The sequence below is a fragment of the Anas acuta genome, chromosome 22, assembly GCF_963932015.1.
Source record: "Anas acuta chromosome 22, bAnaAcu1.1, whole genome shotgun sequence".
NCBI lineage: Eukaryota > Metazoa > Chordata > Aves > Anseriformes > Anatidae > Anas > Anas acuta.
The window spans coordinates 2,476,984-2,494,436 of NC_089000.1; the positions used below are offsets into that span (position 1 = coordinate 2,476,984).

The 17,453-nt window shown below is 56.7% G+C and overlaps 1 protein-coding gene across 6 annotated transcripts; it reads right to left on the reverse strand.

Annotated features, from left to right (window-relative positions):
- Positions 1-2,825: 2,825 nt before the first annotated feature.
- TMEM51 (transmembrane protein 51) lies at positions 2,826-15,176 on the reverse strand. 6 transcript variants are annotated; one of them, XM_068658267.1, is made up of 3 exons: positions 14,781-15,176; positions 5,329-5,774; positions 2,826-4,071 (listed from the first exon to the last, which is right to left on the reverse strand). In XM_068658267.1, the coding sequence occupies exons 2-3, from the start codon at positions 5,667-5,669 to the stop codon at positions 3,648-3,650; spliced, it is 765 nt and encodes a 254-aa protein (XP_068514368.1). In that variant the 5' UTR covers positions 5,670-5,774; positions 14,781-15,176; the 3' UTR covers positions 2,826-3,647. The 6 variants fall into 6 exon arrangements, with proteins under 6 accessions (XP_068514368.1, XP_068514370.1, XP_068514366.1 ...); XM_068658269.1 differs by lacking the exon at positions 14,781-15,176 and adding an exon at positions 14,671-14,749; XM_068658265.1 differs by lacking the exon at positions 14,781-15,176 and adding an exon at positions 12,923-13,139.
- Between the last annotated feature and the right edge of the window lie 2,277 nt (positions 15,177-17,453).

A 17,453-nucleotide genomic window follows, 5' to 3' on the forward strand; every position in this document is an offset into this window, starting at 1 on the left:
AGTAATCCCCCTGCAATGCATGCAGCTGAGCCAGGAACTTCTCCACCACCTTATATGCTGCTGGTTCCTGCAATAAAGCAGTAAAGTTATTTACAGAGGCAAGGGACCTAGGTCTGCACACACATCCCTTTGCTCCTCCCTGTACCCTGCAGTAGCCAGGGAAACCCCTGTGAAACCAAAGCCGGCTGACACCCTACTGCTTTCCTTTTTGTTTGTTTTGTTTTTTGCTTTTTGTTTTCTTTTTTTTTTTTTTCCTCCCCTTTTCCAAGCAACAGGCCCGGCAGCACAACACAGCTCTGTGTCGGTGCAGACTGCAGCTCTAGTTTCTCACAGGACATTTGTTCTGCATGTATGAAAACACTCAGTTTGTCATGCAGCCTACCTGTTCGAGCCTGCCAGAGAACATTTTTTGCTTTTTTAACTTATTCTTTATTTGGAAGCATGTATTATATTGCCCGCCACTTGTGACTCACCAAGGCCCTTGGGCTGCCCTGTGATGGCGAGGGTTATTCCGCTGTGGAGAGGGGATTAATTAAACTGAGATCTAAGCCCAGGTTGCTGTGACGAGGGCTGCACCCTGCCACCTCACGCGTCCCCAAGGCGCCATTTCGCAGTGCCTCCCCATCCCTGCCGCCGTCGCCGTGGCAACCAGGCCGCCATGATGGCCGCCACCCCACGCTGAGGGCAAGAGCCAGGCCTGCTCCTGCCTCCCGCTCTGCATCCTCCTGCCCACACAAATTGTTCACACTCCCTTCACGTTTCAATACAGGGACACAAACACATCACAATATGTGAGATTTAGACCTTAAAAAGGGTCAAAAGATCTCCCCCGGCACCCAATATGCTGGCAGGTGTCAGCAGCCCTGGGAAGGCTGAGAGAGGCCATGGAAACGACCATGAACCTCCCCGGGGATGTGTACCACACCCACACCAAACCTAACAAGATTAGTGAGAATTGCACTCCATGCTCAGATATTGCAACACTGGGCTGCTGAGTCCCAAACAACTCAGCTCAGAAGCATGCTTGCAAAAACACAGCACTTCCCTCCTCCCCCCCAAAAATAGTTACCCAATCTGCAAAAACACTGCATGCAAAGTTTTTCCTGTCTTTCTAAAACTTCTTCAATGCTTGGCACAAACCAAATTTCCACCCCACACAATGGGGCTGCTCCTGGATGGCAGCCAGGCTGCTGACCCGGGACATGATCGGCGGCACCACGGCCATTTGTCACCCTTTGCTCACCAGGAAGCACGAATGCGTGGTTTGCTGCCAATGCCTCCTTACCTTTCCTTCCTTGCAAGAGTTTTGCACTGGAAAATAGCAGCAGAGGTTTTGCAGCCCAAATCCATCGTTACAGTGATGCTTTTTAAAAATAACACGAGGCTTCCTCCGTGACACGAATACCAGGTCTGTATATCCCAGGAGTTGCCCCTGAACATGACTGACCATCCAGAGATGCAAAGATACACATGCAAATTTAGACACTGTGTAGGGAAACACATTCTGATTTCTCAAATACAAGCACGTTTATTACCTAAGCTAAATAGCATGAGATCTGGGCTAGGTGCATGTAGGATGTTGGTGAAGACAGCTGCCATCTCTCCCCTTTTTCATACTCACCTTCAGGAATAACTACTCTTACCACCTACGATATATATTGTAATATAACCTCACCTTCACATGGAGAATGAGCCATCCTCATACAGTGACGGTCAAAATGTGGAAAGCACTCACCTGCCTTAACATCACACATCTTTCCGTGCTTTCCAAACACTACCAGAGTTCAAGGAGCAGATATTCATTAGCCACCTGCACATTTGTCAGATGCATTGGTCACACAACATTTCACTGTGGCCACTACATTCTACATCGGTTTCTCAGCTTCGTTCCTCCACTGCACACTGAGAAAGATTCTGCTTTTCCCAGATTATTTCATGACACAGGATGTCCTGGGAAAGCAGCAACACCCAACCCAACACCCAACCACACATACAAAAAACCTCACGTTATTAACCCGATATTTATCTACATTTTGTAGGACAACTGTTACGGTTGCATTTTGTCACCGGGGAGAGAGGACTTTGTGTTCCTGCAGATATACGTTTCATGGAAGGTTTCAGGGTCCAATATTTTGACCAGAGTCACACCCTAGGAAGAACTTGCTAACTCAGCAAAGAATTAAAGCACTTGCTTCCCACTGTGGGCAGGCTCTTTGAGGCACATGAGGCTGGGGGAAAGTTAAAATGCTCTTCCATTACTCTTTTTCCCTTCATTTGATTAAGGAAGACCCTTATTATAAGAAGATATTCTGCCCATCTGAGATCATGTTGTCCTTTGGGGCACAACAGAGTGAGTATCCTGTGATTAAAATAATAGAAATAATGGAATATGAAGCCATAAAATATACTGTTTTATCAATTTGGACCAGCATCTCTTTCTTGTTTCTGTTTTGACCATTTGTACTCTTCTCATACATTTTACTTAAACTATCACCAAGTCAACCTCCATCAGGCAGGTTGTACCTACACCAATATCAGCATCCTATCGACAAAAACACAACATGGACAACTGCTACTAATTTGGGAGAGATTTAGCTCTCCATACATCCCTTCACATTCAAACGAGGTGAAGCAATATGTGGCTGAGAGTGCAGGATGCTCATGACTTTGTAGGCCATAGCATTGCTGCAAGCCCAGGAGGTAGAGGAGGTAATGCCAGGATGGCAGAGGAGCAGCATCCACCCTAAAACAGTTGCCTGATTTCATACAGCTCTGGCTTGCATTCTGTGGGAACAGCCATCTGTGCACAAACGCACACACACACACCATGTACAAAATATTTATTTAGAAAAGGTCTGCTTGCACAGCACACTCTACAGTCGTTTCGCACCCAGCACATCTTGAACACCTCTTGGCAGAGGTACAGCTCCCAGCCCCCTGCATTCACCAACTGTCCCTTCAATTCCCAACACAACACACAAAGAGAAAACCACCGAGGCAAGAAATACAGTCCTCTCCCACAGGAGCACGAGCGCTGATGCCAGTAAGAAACTTCCTATGGGTAAAGCCTTACCTACGAGTCTGACAAGTTTAAGGGCTCGTTTCATTCTGCTTCACACCAGCAAGCACACAACTCTGCATGGGCTTGGGCTGGCCCCATGCCACTATCCCAACCCCACCAGTGACTGGAGCAGAGAACAGCTACGGCACTGATCTGACACTTTTGCTTGCCTTACTCTGAAAGAAAAGACTTGGAAAAAAAAAAAAAAGAAAAAGAAAAAAAGAACATTTCCTTTTTTCTCTTGGAAAATTGTTGCTAAATAGCAGTTGGGTGGCTTCAAAACCTTTTGTTGGGGCAAGGCACAGAGGAGAGAAGATACATTAGGTTGTCCTTAATTTAAAACAACACAAAACACATATCCAGTCCTTCCGACCTTTGTGTCCTTCACAGCAGCAGGCACATTGCCATTTCCCCATGGTATCTGACACACCATCCTGGGAAGAGACGGTCCTGTCTGTGCAATGCCGCAGTCTCCATTGACTGCTCCCTCAATATTTCAGCATCCCGGGAGTGCCAAATGCTCCCACACCCTCTGCCCAAGCCTCTCCAAGTGTTTTCAACCCGCAGAATCACCAATTTCCCCTCTCTAAGTCATCTGTTGGCTCTCCAGTGCTTTCTCCTGGATCTCCTCATACTTTGGCGGGGGTGTCAGTGGCTCGATCGTGATGGGGTGGGTGCTGCTCCCGTCGGCGAGGTTGAGACGGATGTCCTTGAGGTGCAGCTTCTCCGACTTGATCCTCCGCACCTTCAGGGGATTCAGGCGCTTGCTCAGGCGTGAGTTGTGCCGACCAGGAGGCCGCTCTGTGCCAGGCTCCACGCCAGGCTCTGTGCCGGCTGCTCCCTGGGGCTGTGTGCCCTCGTCAAGCCCCGTCAGTGACTCGTAGGAGGGCAGTGAGACGCTGAGCCTGTGGCTCCTGTCCGGGTTATGGGGCTCGGAGTAGCCTGCGTTCATCACCTCCTCGTAGCTGGGGACGTAGTACCGGGAGGACGTGTCTTCATCCTCTTCTTGGCTGAAGGAGAGAAGAAGAGAGCATCAGCTGCACGTCCTTTCAGCTTCACGGGGGGTGTGGGGCAGAGAGAGGAGACGAAAGACAACGAAAAATAAAGGACAGAATATTTACCCTTCCAAAAATAAAGGGCAGAATATCTGCCCTTCCGCCTTATATACACCAGCTCATGACATTTTGAACAGGATGCAACCGCGCCTATGTTCAGACTTGTTTCTATTTCACACGTCTTTACTTGAGATTTTGCTGGCAAACAAATTGATAATCATCTTATCTCTCTCAGCAGTGATTCCTTCCCCAAGCAGAACACCAGCTTCTCTCCTCACCTCTCCACAAGTTCCTCAGAGCACAGAAGGGACCTCACCACCCTGCCACGGCACCGGGATGTGTCTGGTCGGGCGCATCACTTCAGTTTCTCTGCTGAGAGCTCCACACAAAGACACGTGTGCCTGTCTGTGCCCCGGGTACCTGCATGCAGCCTGCACAGCTACACTCTGCGCTGCTTCTGCAACAGGCAGGTGCTTTTAACATCTGGTGGGGCACCAGATTTTTCTTAGGGTCTCTGAGCACACAAACTACCTCCCTCTGAAGCCATAGCAGCCCTCACCTGCATCATTCCTCAGGCAGCAGCCACAGGAGGTGCTTTCTCCTGCTGCCTCCTCTCTCTTTTCCTCTTCACCACCCGCTGCCTTTCTCTGGACAGACTCAAGCCAGCATCGTGGGGACAGGACACGGTCTGCAAGGTGCAGCGGGGCTCCCCAGGCAGACCGGAGAGCCCTGCACACCTCCAGCAGATCCACGCTGGGTCCTCAGCTGCTGACTGCACCTCTGCAGCTCACCAGCTACGTGGCACCACCAGCCACGCTGACCAAGACAGTGAGCCCCAGCCTTCCTGCTCCTCTTCCCCACCCCTCTGTAGCTCCTCGCCCACCTCGCAGCAGCCACCCGTGTTAACCATTAACAGCCTCTCCTTGTGATGCCCCGTGCCATGCAGCGTGCAGACCAACAAAGCGTGAGCTCACACACAAACACTGCCTTCCTTTACCCACAACACCGTAAATACAGCTGGGTTCATTTTGTCCTGAGCTATATAAAAAAAAAAAAAAAAAAAAGCTTGTACCCTAAACCATGAGCCATGCCCACCTTTATCTGAGCACACACTGCTGTTTGTTTGCTCACAACCTCCTGCAAGAGGGAAATAAAGCCCGTGGGGTCATTTCTACCCTCCACCCCACTCCCTTTCCCCCCCACAAAGCTCACCTGTCCTCTTGCTGCGAGGGCTCTGCCGATGCCTGGTGCTGCACCCTGGTTATTTCTTCGCTCTGCCTCTTCTTGTCGCGGATGTTCAAGCAGATGGAGAGCAGCAGCAGCAGCAACCCCGCCCCGACCAGCACGTACGCCACGGAAAACGTCTTGCTCTTCAAAATGCCCCCGCTGCCACGGTCGGGCTTGCTGCTGTTACCAGAGTGGCCAGCGGGCTTTTCGACGGGGCCGAAGCCGGGGACGAGGTTCCATACGGCCATAATGATGCCCAGGACGAGCATCCCCAGCCCTATCGCCGTCAGTGCGTAGTGAGACCCATTGGCACGGGACTGGGCCATCGCGCCCCGCTGCCCGCGGCGGCCACCTCACAGCACCCGTGGTGGCAGCGGGTGGCCAGGCCGGCTACCATGCGTGCGGTGCCCTCCCGGAGCGGGCAGTGAGACCTGGGGAGAGAAGGAAAGCTGCGGTTACTCAGCTTGCCACGGGACACGACGCAGCTAGCAGGCAAGATAACGTCGTTTTTGGACTGCTGATGCTGGAAATCTAATTACACCGCGCCTTGCTGAGAGCACATGGCGCAGCCGTTGGCAGCGGGGGCCTTGCTGCCCGTTCCAAGGGGATCTGCAGAGCAGCATCCACCCCAAACGTGGGCTGCTTCCCTCCACGCCACAGCTCGAATTCACCGTCCTAAAAATCAGCTAGCACCACTGGCTCTGCTTCTTCCCACCCAGCTTTCTTCCCACCTCCGCTGCCACCGGCCCTGTGATGTTTCGCCCAGGTGCGAGTCCTCCGCTGAGCGGCCTCACCGCCTGCATCACGTTCCCACCCCAAGGGTTCCTCTCCAGCCCTACCAAACCCCAGCAGCATGAAGGAAGCCGCAAGATGCAACATGTTCCTAAATCTCTAACTTCCTGCAGAACAGGGGAGCCTACCCAGCAGGTACCTTCAGCCGCAGCCTGACCCTTTGCTACCTTCTTAGCCAGATTACACACCCACCTGAGGAAAGAGAGGAATTGTTAACATTTGCTAGGAACTTGGATTAAACATCTTTTTGAGGACAACAACTGACCTCTTCACGGCAGCTGCTCCACCAAAAATACCCATCATGGCTCAGAGCGTTGCTCCTCGCCGCATGGACAGAGCCCTACCCAACCTACTGCCGCCTGAAACCACTTGGAAAAAAATAAAAAAAATCCCAGGCTCTATTACTTCTCCTTTTTTTTCCCTTGTGAAAGATCGAGAGCAGCTGATTGTGGAGCTGGCTGCCTGCCCTCCGAACCCTCCCTGCACAAGGAAGAGAAAGCAAAAGCAGAGCTCTCCCAGCCAAGCCGACGGTGCAGCTTTTCCTGGCTGCTGCCTGCACGGGCTGAGCCGAAAGCACAGCCTCAGAAAAGCCCACAGCAAATCCACTGCTCCCTTCTGGACAGCTTTAACCCGCCCTGGAAGAGTCCCCTGGGTGTATCACCAGGCTGCAGCTGTGACCCAGCCCACCAAACTCCTGCTACCCGGCCTGGATTGAATTGCTGCATTTTCTCAGCTGCAAACGCTGGATGCGCCTGCTTTCCGAAAATAAACACGCACGACTGCATCTCCTGGCAGCCTGCCTGCTGGACCTCAGCACGCAGGGATGGCAGCAAGGAGCACAAACCTGTTACTGGAAACTGCATGCGTGCAGCAAAGCCTCCCCATTTCCACACCGATCTCACAGCTGGTGTGGAACAACATCCCATTTGTGCCAAAAACCTCGTGCAGCGGCGCAAACACGCCTGCTGGTTTTCCTTTCCTCCCCAGCCTCGTCTTTGCAAAGCTTTCTTGTGCTAGGGCCATCGGGCAGGATGCTGCTGCTCGCTTTTCCCAAGCACGGCCTCGCTCCTCGTCTCAGCACTCCGGGTCAATGGTCCCGGCTTGTTCAGCCCGAGAGCACGCCTCGGTCGCTGGGTCACGGGGCAGAGTCGAGCAGCGTTCCCAGAAAACAGCCCGGCTCCAGCCACTTGCAGGAAAAGGCAGACACGGAAACACGGAGGGCACCGAGCAAACTTTCCCACCTCGCCCCACTTATCTCGAATACTTTGGAGGCTCCTAAAGAGATCCCACAGCTGACTGCAGCCCCACACCGGGGCTGTCGGCATCCGTGCCCCGTGTGCCCCCAACCTCCCCCCGAGCATCATTCCCGTCCTAAAAAAGTAGCGCTGCAAACATCCTCCACAAAATCCTGAGTCATGAGAGCAATTAAAACAAGGAAGTCGATGCTAACAGAGCTGCCTTTTTTTTTTTTTTTTTTCTCCCCACCAGCCACAGCCGTTCCCAGGAGCAGTCTCAGAGCTGTGGCTTGGCGCCTGCCTTCCTGCGGGCACCCCGCTCTGCCTGCCCTTCCTCGGGGCTTTTTTCGGCCGAGGGGCTCTCCCAGGGGAACCCAGCACGCCATGGTGGGCCCGACCTTCAGCTCCCCATGAAGGAGCAGTTGGCTCACATGATGGCTTTGCCCACCCCAAGCTCCCTTCCTTCCCACGTCCCGGTCCTTCCCGACAGCCCTAGCTGGAAATCCAGCTTGTCTGAAGACAAGCCCGCAAACATTTCCCCGTGGTTATGAACTGACAGCACAAAAGTGACCTCTAAACCCCACAGCTTTAACCCCGCAGCGGGTATCCAGAGCCTCGTGGGATGAAGCTTTCACCTTCAGGAGCTGAGGATGGACAAACTTCGCTGGTTCTGGCAGAGAGGGGCCAGCACCTGCTGTCACAGGGTCCCTCGGGTGTCCCCAAGCCACCCACAAGCCCAATTTCACCCTCCTGGTGGGCCTGCTGCCAGCATGCTGCCTGTGCCGGGATGGCAGCCCCGCACCTCTCCGTGCCACCACGGGCAGCACCCACGCTGCGGGCACGCTGCGAACCCACTGACCTCCACGGGCTTGGAAAAATCTTGCAACAGCCAAATTGCATCAGACTTCCTAAACCTTCACGCACCCTCCGCTGCATCCGGCCCCGTTTCCAGCCATGCCAGTGCCCCGAGGCGCTGTGGGGTGCTGCTCACCCCCTTCATCCACGAGGCTCCTCCTTCATCCTCCACGTCCCCAGGGTTTGCTGCAGCCCTCCAAGGCTCGTCGGGTCGGAAAGCTCCTTCCTCTGATCCTCCAACCCTTCCTCCCCAGCGCTGCCGGGGACTCATTCAGCACATTTCTCAGCTCCCTCCGTCACTGGAGGCAAAAGTGGGACGGCTGCCATCAGCCCAGCAAAGCCTCTTCCAGGAGTTTTTTCCAGCACGCCACCCAGACGCAGCTCTGGGCAGGACTGGCAGTCCCGGGACTGCTCTCCCACCCCATGGCAGCGAGGAAGGGCAGAGGATCCCGATCGTTGCCAGCACCACGGAGCTGCCATTTCCTTACTGCTCGCTGCTTCCAAAGCCACGCCAACAGACCGGAGCATTTTCTTCAGGAAAAGTCACGCAAACACTGCTTCAGCTGCACTGCCTCTACCATCCCCTCTGGCCTGACCTTTATCAGCACCCTGCTTCTGATTTTGGTCTTCCCTTCTTAGCTGGATGCTTTGGTTCTTAATATAGCATTAGATACACACACACACATTTATACAAAAAAGCTCCCAGCTCCATGCTAGCTGGCGAGGCATTTTGCAGACAGACATCGTCTGTCTTTGGAGGGGTAAAAGGTTTCAGAAGCAGCCACTTTTTCCGCCTCTGACTCTTCGCGCACGCGCCCAGCACAGCTGGCCTCCCTCTAGCACCTCACCCCTCTCCAAGCTTCTCCATCATCACGGAGCTGAGAAGTTGTGCGCAGATCCCTCGCCTGCAGAGAGGGCAAATCAGATTAAACCGCAAGGCTTTGTGCCTAAGCTGCTCTCTCCATCGAATTATCCCTCCTTTCGGCTTAGCAGGGAGCACTGCCATCGCTCGCGTGGCCATAACCCCGGTGATGCTGATGGCAGGAGAAGGCTGCTGCAGCCTCTGGAAGAGCAGAGGAGGCCTCAATGGGAAGGGAAGCAGAGAGCACGGAGACAGGTACAGCACCTGGAGGCTCCAGGGAAGCAGCAAACCGACCACAAGCCTGTCTGTGGCCAGCACCATCTCTCCAAGGACATCCAGAGGAAGACGAGGCAGAGCAGGACACTACCCCTGCCTTGCCTGCTGCCTCCACTCCAGCCCTGTGCCAAGCCGTGTGTAACCCGTCCTTACTCACCGTCCTTAGGGCTCTCCATGCAGCTCCTCTCCCTCCTCGCTCGCCCAGCCTGCTGGCACCGAGGTGAAACACCCCGTGCCACCCACCGTGCCCCTCCAGGGGAGACTTCCAGCTGTCCCCTGCCTGTGTCCCCCTGCCACCACCCTGCTGGCACAGGGGCTTCCCTGCCGCCCCAGCTACCTTTGTCCCCATCCCGCGCACACCTGCGCTCTTTGTGCTCGCCGCTGTCAATGATTTACACCAGGATCTCCGAATCATTAAACAGGCACGATGCAGCTGCCACCCGGCCTCCCTGCTCTGACTTCCCTTAACAAACCTTCAGCAAAAAGAAAAACCAAACTCATCGGCGCTTCTTTACAGCAAAGATCGAGCCAGCAGGCACCTGATCCTTCTCCGTGCCACGTCTGTGCCCCAGCGCTCCCGGTGAAACACCAACCCAGCGGGGAGGCAGGGACACCCACGCTCCTCCCAGCCCGGCGAGACCTTTGCGTTCCTCGCCTCCCGTGACAATGCTCTCCTAAACCAGGCTCCAGGAGCAACACCTCTGTCGTCAGATCACGAGCGATGAGCTGGCAGCTCGGGGAACAGGTCAAACCCCCCGCGCTGTCACGTAGCGAGCTCGAGCAGCCTGAGCTCCGGGGCTCTTCTGCTCCACACCTCCCGGGTGAGGTCGGCGCAGGAGGCAGAGCACAGCTCCTTTGGGGGACAGCCCAGCTCGTGACACACAAGATGATTTTCACCTTGGATGAAAATGAGGTTATTTAGAGCCTGGCATGAAACCTGTGGGGCTGCTCCATCACCAGGCATGGCAGAGGTGCCGGGGACACGGCGTCACCTTCAGCCTCTGCCAAAGAGGAGCTCCCACCCTGCTGGCAGAGCCCCAGCACCCCGATGTCTCCACGTCTCGATTACAACGCTGAAACACTGAGGCTCAAGTCAGATTTGGAGAAATAAATCCATTATGGAGAACCCCTTAGGGCACTGAGCCCACTGTAGGTCAGCTTCCACCTGCTCAGTGCAGATCTCCCTTTTCCCATGCTGGTCCTGGGGCTGGTGGGTCCGCACCCTCCTCTGCCGGCTTTCTTTCCAAGCGATGCCACCCAGGTCCTTCCAACAGCCAAGGCAGAGCTGGAAATCCCAAGGACTTTGCCCCAGCCTTGTGTCGGTGAGCCCTGAGACTCTGGGAGCTGGGGGTAGCTCCTTGAGCTCCTCCTTGCTTTGCCCATAGCCCCAGGGAACAGGCAGGCTGGCGGCTCCTCCAGCCTGCAGCCTCCCTTCATCTGTGTGTCTGCACACAGACACCTTCTCATTAACGACTGCTCCTATTAATTTGAGATCCACGAGCTCGGTCACTAATTTGAGACCCACAAGCTTGGCTTCCACAAAACCCACCTGCAGCAGCAGCACCCTCGTGCACAGCCCTGCGTCCGGGAGGATTCAAGCCCCAAACAACACCAAACTCCTCGAGAAGTCACAAAACCACCCACCTGCCATGCCCAGCCTGTGCTGCGCAACACCAACACCCCCAGAAGAACACCTCCTCGCACAGCGGGGCGGTTTTGGCCTTAATCATCACCACCCAAATTATCCCTGGCCCACCATCGGGAATATTTCTGGCCAGATCCCCTGTCCCAGCTGGGTAAGCAGGGAGAGAAATAAGCCGAGGTCACCCAGCTGAGCAGGGAGGAGCCGCTGATTTGGCCACCTCCTGTTGGTTTTGGCAAAGCTCCAGCCGGTTTGATAGCATCTCGCCCAGGAAACGTCAGAACACGGAGGGACAGCGGCGTGCAGGCTACTCGGGCACGTCCCCATTTCGCTGCTGGTGCTCCCTGCGTTGTGCGCTGGCTCATTGCTCTTTGCATTTCTTCCAGGCACTTCAGGAGTCGTTTCACATCCACTCCTTTCCTTACTGCACCCTTCTGCACCCACCCGGCACACTGCGCTCCCCCCGAGGAGAGCTCCGAGCCCCAGCACCACCGCAGACCAGAGCAAAGTGGGCGAGGAGCTGAACGCTGCTGGAGGAAAAGCAGCCACAATCCGACTCCAAATTACCATCAGGCTGCTTGCAGAGCAAGTCAAGTTCCAGACACTTCCCATACGTGGAGGCTGGGATAATTATTTCAAGGCTTGGCCTTTGGCAGTAAATCCTTGGGGTTTTGGTGCTGGGCTCCCTGGCTCGGTTAAATCCACCTGTGCTTGCTGCAGAAAGGCTTGGGACCAGCCTGGGAAGCTTCCCGTGCTTCCACTTGCTCTTTTCCCTGGTTTATTTCTGATCGTATTTTGCACTTTTTTTTTTTTTTTTTTTTTAATTTCCCCGTCCTGACATTTCTTGCCACTGAGAAAGGAATTAAAAGCCTTCCTGTGGATCTGCTGACCTACCCCATCTCAATAACCTCCCCTCTTGAGCCTGGCAGAGCTTTCAGGCACGACCCACCTGCCCTTGTGATATCCTACCCTGCCCAAACCAACTCCACCTCCTCCAACGCCACCGCCGTGGCCAGCAGGAGCCACCTCTGCTGTTCCCTGCTGTGCTGGCAGCACATCGGGGCTGCGAGTCCCTGCCAGGGTTTCTGCACCATCCCTCGGCATCGCTGGTGCCCCTATAACGTCACCAAAATCCCTCATCTCCCTGGGCCCCGACAGCACCATGAAACTTTGAAAGCAGCCTTCTCCGAGGGGTGAGCCCACAAATAATCCCTGCTGTGATTTATGGGAACAGCCAGCCCCCACTGCACCCCGCTCCCACCCCAGAATCACCTTTTCTTGCGTTATTTCTCTCCCCACACCTCGCATCCCTGCCGAGGGGCAGCTCCGGAGCCGCACGCTGTGCTGGGAGCTGCCCTCCCCGGGCTCGCTCCGGGAGCGCTGCCAAACCCAGCGCTGCTCGGGGAAGCAGCCAAAACTGATTTTGCAGGCAGAGCCGGGAGGAGGAAGGGTGGCAGCGCCTGCCTTGGAGAAGGGACAAGCTGGGAAGGGGGTGCCCAGACCCCTCCTGGGACAGCAGCACGAAGCGGGGGCACCACCGGGGAGCTGGGGGCTGCGGGACGGGAACCGGCGGCTGCTGAGGCAGCAGCGAGGAAGGGGCCGCAGGAAGAAGGAAGCGAGCAAAAGAAACAAAAGAGGCTCGCGGGGAGCCCACAGGAGATGACTGGGAAGGACGGACATGGCGATTTTGGGGGCCGAGAGAAAGACACAGCACAGCACAAAGCACCGGTGCTTGGCGAGCAGGGGACGGGGTTTTGGGACGGGTGAAAGTTTGCCAGGGGTTGCTCTGCTGCGCACCGGCCGCAAAATTCACCCAGGGTTTTCAACCACTTTGGCTGAGCCCCAAAAGTCGATCGATTCCTCCTAAAAATGAGCTCAAGAAGCGCTTGGGGTGCTGTTGGGGAGGCAGGAACCTACCTGGGCTGCTGGAGGAGGTTTCCAGCCGGCGCAGGGCAGGGCCCCATCCAGCCCTCGCCTCCCCGAGCTCCCCACGGAGCTGAGCTCCTCCTCGGCTGGGAGAGCCCCGTGCCGTGGAGCCGAGCTCCTCCGAGCATCCCCTGCCGTCGGCTGTCCCGGAGGAGGCACGGCTGGCCGCCCAGCCCTCCCTCCCCGGGCACTTCCCTTCCTCCAGCTTTCCACCCCCGTGTAATTACGCGCAGTTCAAATCAAAGGCATCGCAGCCACTTCCCAGTGGTTGTGGCGGCCAAGGGCTGGGCTCGCCGGCCCCACACCCACTCACTCCTCGCCTCCACGGGGGGGGGGTTCCCTTTCTGCCAGGACACCCAAACTTCAGCATCCCCCCCTTCACACCTCCAGCCCCCCAGGCATTCCCCGTCTTGCCAGAAAATCGCTCAGAATTGGCTCCGAAATTTGGGCACCGCTCGGTGCCCATCGCCCTCACGCCCGACCTGCGGCTCTGCCCGCGACGCTGGGTGTAACGCGGGGCCTGGGACGGCTGGGGTTTAAGTCAATAGGGGCAGGCACGCACTGTGACTGTACGTGACACACAGAAACACGCCGAGCCAGGCCAGGAGGACAAAAGCACACCAGGAAAGCTGCCAGCCCCCGAGGAACACCCAGTGTCGGCGCCCGTGGGGGTCCGGACACGACCTTCCCCTTCCCACCCAAGGATTCGGCACAACCCGCACTTGGGAGATGGCCACAGGGCTGCTGGAGCTTTTTAAAAGCCCGAGACAATTTTTTTTTTGGAGGAATTGTGGTGATACAAACAACGGAAACCCCACTGGCCAGTGCTCAGGTCCCAGGACTGACGTCCTCCAGCAAAGGGCTCACGAGACGCGGTTCCACCACCACATTTTGCCCTGCAGGACGCAGCCCCAAAATCTCTGGCACAGTTGGCTTTGCCCCATCCCCTCACCCCCCCTCAGACCCCCTCAAAGAGCCAGCCTTTCCCCTTCCCTTCCCTTAGGACGGCCACCCCAATCTGCATGGGGTGACGAGGTGCCCACGGCCCCCACTGGGTCACCCCCAAACCCGCTGTCCCTGTGCCCCTTCCCCCTGCTTTGGGAACACTTTGGGGACACTTTGGGGCCCCCACACCAGAGCCCCCCGGGATCCAAAGGTCTCAGCCTGGCATTTGGACAGCTGGGGCTCATCCACCCTCCTCCTCTGCCCCAACTCCTCTGCCATCCTCGTGGCACCTGGGACTTGCATGACCGAGACCCATCTCGCCCCCAACACACCGCCAAGCACCCCGTTTCCATTTGGGACACCCCTCAGGGTGTTTTTTTCCCCCCCATGGGTGGCAGAGCAGCTCTGCGTGCCCACCCACCGTGGCTTTCCCCATCCCTGAGCCACGAAGTCCTCACAAACGCACAAGCTGCCCCAATTCACCACCACACATGCACCAGCCCCGCTGCGTGGTCCGGGAGAGCCGCGGAAACCCCCTCTCCCCGTCCCCATTTCCCCGTCCCCCCCTCGCCAGCCACGTGCAGGGGATTTTCCACTGACTCACCCACCCCGCTCCTCCTCCGGGCACACGCCAGCGCTGCCCTTCCCCGAGCCTGATAGCGTCTCGCCTTAATCAGAGCCACCGACCCGTGCTGTAACAACACGCAGCGACACGGGCAGGTGTATTTTTTCCCCCCCTTGTCCTGCTCGTTTTGCATTTTAGGGCTCGGCCACCCAGCGAGGCAAATTCCCACCTCTCCGAGCATCCCCAACCTGCTGCCTCCGAGCACCTCCGGCCGCTCGAGCAGGGAGGTGTCTCCTCTGCAGGAGAACTACAAGAAAGTGGAACAAAAATGAACTTTACCCGCTGGCTCTGCTGCTGCTGATCCTGTGCGGGGAGCGGAGCCTCCACGGCACGGGGTCACCGAGCGCTGCTCCATCGCCACATCAGCCCCTGAGCGCTGCTGGCTGCGGGGTTAAAGCCTGCCCTCCTGCAGCAGGTCCCCGGGGAGCGCAACCGGAGATGGCCGAGTCCTAAATGGGCTCCTTGTGCTCCTGCTCGGCCTCTCTGCAAAGCTGAACAGGGGCCAGAAAGGGACTTTTTTTTTTTGTGGCAGCAGGACAAGGGCGTCGTTATGGGGGGATTTAAAGTGCAGGCTCCTCTAAAGGTTGTTCCCATCCTCTGAAATACCAGCACCAGGTTCCCCTGCCTCTTTCTGCTTAGGGGGGAATGCTTCGCACCCCTGCGAAACCCAGACCAGAGCCTGGTGGCTCCCGGGCTGCAGGAAACCTTCCCGGTGAGATCCAGCCGTGGAGATCCACCAGAGCCGCCCGTGGTGGCCCCTGCCATGCCCCCAGCTGGGGGGCTCTGCTCCGAGCCAACCTCAATCCCATTTACCCTGAGGTAAAAGCTCCTGGGGCTGGGGGCAATGCTCACGTTCCTCCCCCCAGCCCTGCAGTCCCAAAATCCCCCGGCAGCCCCTTCCATTAACGGGGCCGGTGCCCCAGCGTTGCCCCCCTTGAGGAAGAGAGGGCCGCCCGCTGCTTCCCGCTGGGCAGGTGAAGCCTGGCACGTGCCCTGCAGAGCTCCCAGCACCAAGCACTGGTCCATACTGGTATTTCCCTTCTCTGTGCCTTGCCTCCTGTGCCCCGATGTCAGGAGCACCTGTGAGAGCCACGCTTTGTTTCTACAACGCTGCTGCTGCTGGCAGCTGTGCACGGAGCAGGGCTTGCTGAAAGCCTGGGTTTGCAGCCACCAAAATGGGTAAAATCCTCTGAATTTGGAGCAGCTGAAGGGCCAGGGAGTGCAGGGACAGGACAGGGTGGGGAGAGCCGAGGCTGCAGGCTGGGCTCCCGCTCTGTGCGATTGAAAAGAAGCAAAGCAGCAGCCCTGAGCTGGGAAAACGAGACATTTCCACACCCGCCTGCTGCTGCAGGAGTGCTGGGAGAGCGCAGGTGCCGAACCTGGGCATCTGGAGATTGCATCCTCCTGGGGAGCAGAGGAACCGGCTCTGCTCCTTGTGCCCGGAGCACTTTGGTGCCCAGGGGATCCCCGGGGCTGCTGCTGGATCCCTGAGGACACTGCAGGTCCGACGGGTCCATCCGCTGCGTGAGGTCCCCTTCTGCTTCAAGCACCCACAAGCCTGGAAAGTGGAAAAGAAAATAAAGGCACCGACCTGCTGCTGATCCTGGTCCCTCTCTGCAGGGAGAAACTGCTGCTGCCACGCACTGCAGGAGGCCGAATAATTTTATTTTTCTCCAGGCTTGTGAGTCCTGGATGGGGAAGGGAGCTGCTTTAGGAGAGCCTCAGAGAGAGGACACCCAGAGCACAGCGAGGCTGGGAGAGAAGCGGTGCTAAAAGGGCAGAAGCTTACAAATTTGGATTTTTTTTTCCTGCATCAGAGACCCCAAACGAAGCCCAGCAGCCTCAGAGGCAGCACCCGGGGAGATGCCACCAGCAGTGTCCCCAGCACCCACAGATCGTGACCATCCCAAAAACTGCCTCTGCTCCTTGCTGCCCACAGCACGAGGCACAGGGAGCTGCGGAGCTGCAGGGAATTGCAGGAAACCCGCCCAGCTCTCACCTCCACGTCCTGGCTGGCATCTCTCCGACCTGCTGCTTATCGAGGGCTCTGCACAGAGCTGGGCAAACACAGAAACGGCGCCAGCACCGCCGGCTCACACACCCCATAAAGCAGCGGGGCCTGGCGATGTCCCGCGTCCTCAGGGGATTTCTGATTTTCAAGCTCCTGGGTGCAGGGCAGCCACGGCCAGATTTCGGTGGGGATTTGGTGCACGGCTCCCATGACGCAGGGACGTGGCAGCAGGGTGCTGGGCTGCAGCTCGGGGCTGCTCACACGATGGCAGCATCGCAGCAGGAACGCAGCGAGGACGCAGCAAAATGCAGCAGGGGAAGGAAGCCTCCTGCAGCCCCCAGTGCCCTCCCCAAAGCAGGGAAAACGCAGCTTTGGGATTTTCTGTTGCAGCCTTAACCCTTCAGGTCACCTTTTCCAAGTCGGCTTCCTGCTCTGACAAGCCCCCCAAAATCCCCAGACCCCCAAAATCCTGGGAGCAACAAGGACAGGGACACGCTGCCGCTGACACCGCAGGTTTTTAGGGCCGTGGCTTGGCTTTGGCCCCGCTGCAGGGCTGCAGGTTAAGGACATCAACAAATATTTGAGGGAAAGAGCTCCGCGTGTGGCAGCCTCAGCCCTGGTCTGTGCTGGGCTTATCTGCTTATAGGTACACCTCAGTAATGGGTTTTATTCCCAATTAACACCCCATTACCGTGTTAGTTAACAGAGCTGGAGAGCCAGCTGGCAGCAAATGCCTTTTTTTTTTTTTTTTTTCCTTCTTTCAATTGCTTGAAGCGCTCAGGCTGTGGCTGGGGGCTGGCACAAGCCACCAAAGCCAGGGACCGAGCCCCAAAAAGCTTTTATTATGGCCCAGCAGCTCTTTTGCCATTCCGATGCTTTCCATCCTCCAGCCCCAAAAGCCCGCAGGCACCCAACGCTGGCAAAATACGGGGCAATACGAG